Consider the following 1,309-nt stretch of genomic DNA (forward strand, 5'->3'; position numbering starts at 1 on the left):
CGCACAACCAGCCTGCGGCTCTGCCACCGCGGGGTGCCCGGGGGCCGCCTCCCCCTGCAGCCCCACCAGCCTCCCCTGAGGACTCCGCTTTCCTGGCCGTGCTCATCACCAGCGGCCCCAAGTACAGCGAGCGGCGCAGCATCATCCGCAGCACGTGGCCCGGCCGCCCCCCTCACGATGACATCTGGAGCCGCTTCGTCATCGGGACGGGTGGGCTCGGTCCAGAGGAGCTTCGTAGCCTGGAGCTGGAGCAGAGCCGGCACAGAGACCTCCTCCTCCTGCCCGAGCTGCGGGATTCCTACGAGAACCTGACTGCTAAAGTCCTGGCTACGTACGTCTGGCTGGATCTGCACCTGGACTTCCAGTTTGCCCTGAAGGCCGATGACGATACCTTCGTACGCTTGGATGTGCTCGTGGAAGAGCTGAGAGCCAAGGAGCCTCATCGCCTCTATTGGGGCTTCTTTTCTGGACGTGGTCGAGTGAAATCTGGTGGGAAATGGAAAGAGAGCGCCTGGGTGCTCTGTGACTACTACCTACCGTATGCTCTGGGTGGTGGTTACGTGATCTCTGCAGATCTGGTGCGCTATTTGCGTCTTAGCAGAGACTACTTGAACATGTGGCAGAGCGAAGACGTCTCCCTGGGGGTATGGCTGGCTCCCATTGACGTGAAGAGAGTGCACGACCCTCGCTTTGACACTGAATATAAGTCAAGAGGTTGCAACAATAAGTACATAGTAACTCATAAGCAAAGCATCGAGGACATGCTGGAAAAGCACCAGACCCTGGCTAAAGAAGGAAAGCTCTGTAAGGAGGAGGTTAAGCTCAGGCTTTCCTACATGTATGATTGGGGAGTACCTCCTTCACAGTGTTGCCAAAGGAAGGATGGCATCCCGTGAAAGCCCGAGGAAGAAAAGGGCAGAATGTTGATGGACACTCTCAGCTTGGTTACTGTTACATGGGGAGAATCCCAGTAACTAGGGCTTAAAAATTACTCAAAAAAGATTTTGCACGATTCATTATGTCACGATCAATGAAACCCTGAAACTCCTAAGAGCTACTGATGTGGCATGATGTAGAGATGTTTAAAAAAAAGAAATAGATGACAAAAAGCATGGGAAGGCTCCTGTGGCAGGATTGAGGGCAAATAATAGGTTGCAAAATACGGATAGTATAGAAAATTTGAGGGAGAGAACTTGGATGAAAAGTTGCTGGAAGATTTTTAACAGGCCCTAGGATTTATTTGCTAAAGATGATGACAGGCCTTTATGCTATCTATAAGATTGTGGAACTAGCATCTGCTGTTTATTTC

The 1,309-nt window shown here is 51.9% G+C and overlaps 1 protein-coding gene across 1 annotated transcript; it reads left to right on the forward strand.

Moving 5' to 3' along the window:
• Positions 1 to 5: 5 nt before the first annotated feature.
• On the forward strand, positions 6 to 1,088 carry B3GALT6 (beta-1,3-galactosyltransferase 6; the record flags this gene model as incomplete). Its single annotated transcript, XM_010162527.2, has 1 exon — positions 6 to 1,088. A coding segment is annotated over one exon (891 nt), but the record flags the coding sequence as incomplete, so codon positions are not given.
• Positions 1,089 to 1,309: the final 221 nt, after the last annotated feature.

The sequence above is a fragment of the Antrostomus carolinensis genome, unplaced genomic scaffold (genome assembly GCF_000700745.2).
Source record: "Antrostomus carolinensis isolate BGI_N321 unplaced genomic scaffold, ASM70074v2 scaffold302, whole genome shotgun sequence".
NCBI classification, from domain to species: domain Eukaryota; kingdom Metazoa; phylum Chordata; class Aves; order Caprimulgiformes; family Caprimulgidae; genus Antrostomus; species Antrostomus carolinensis.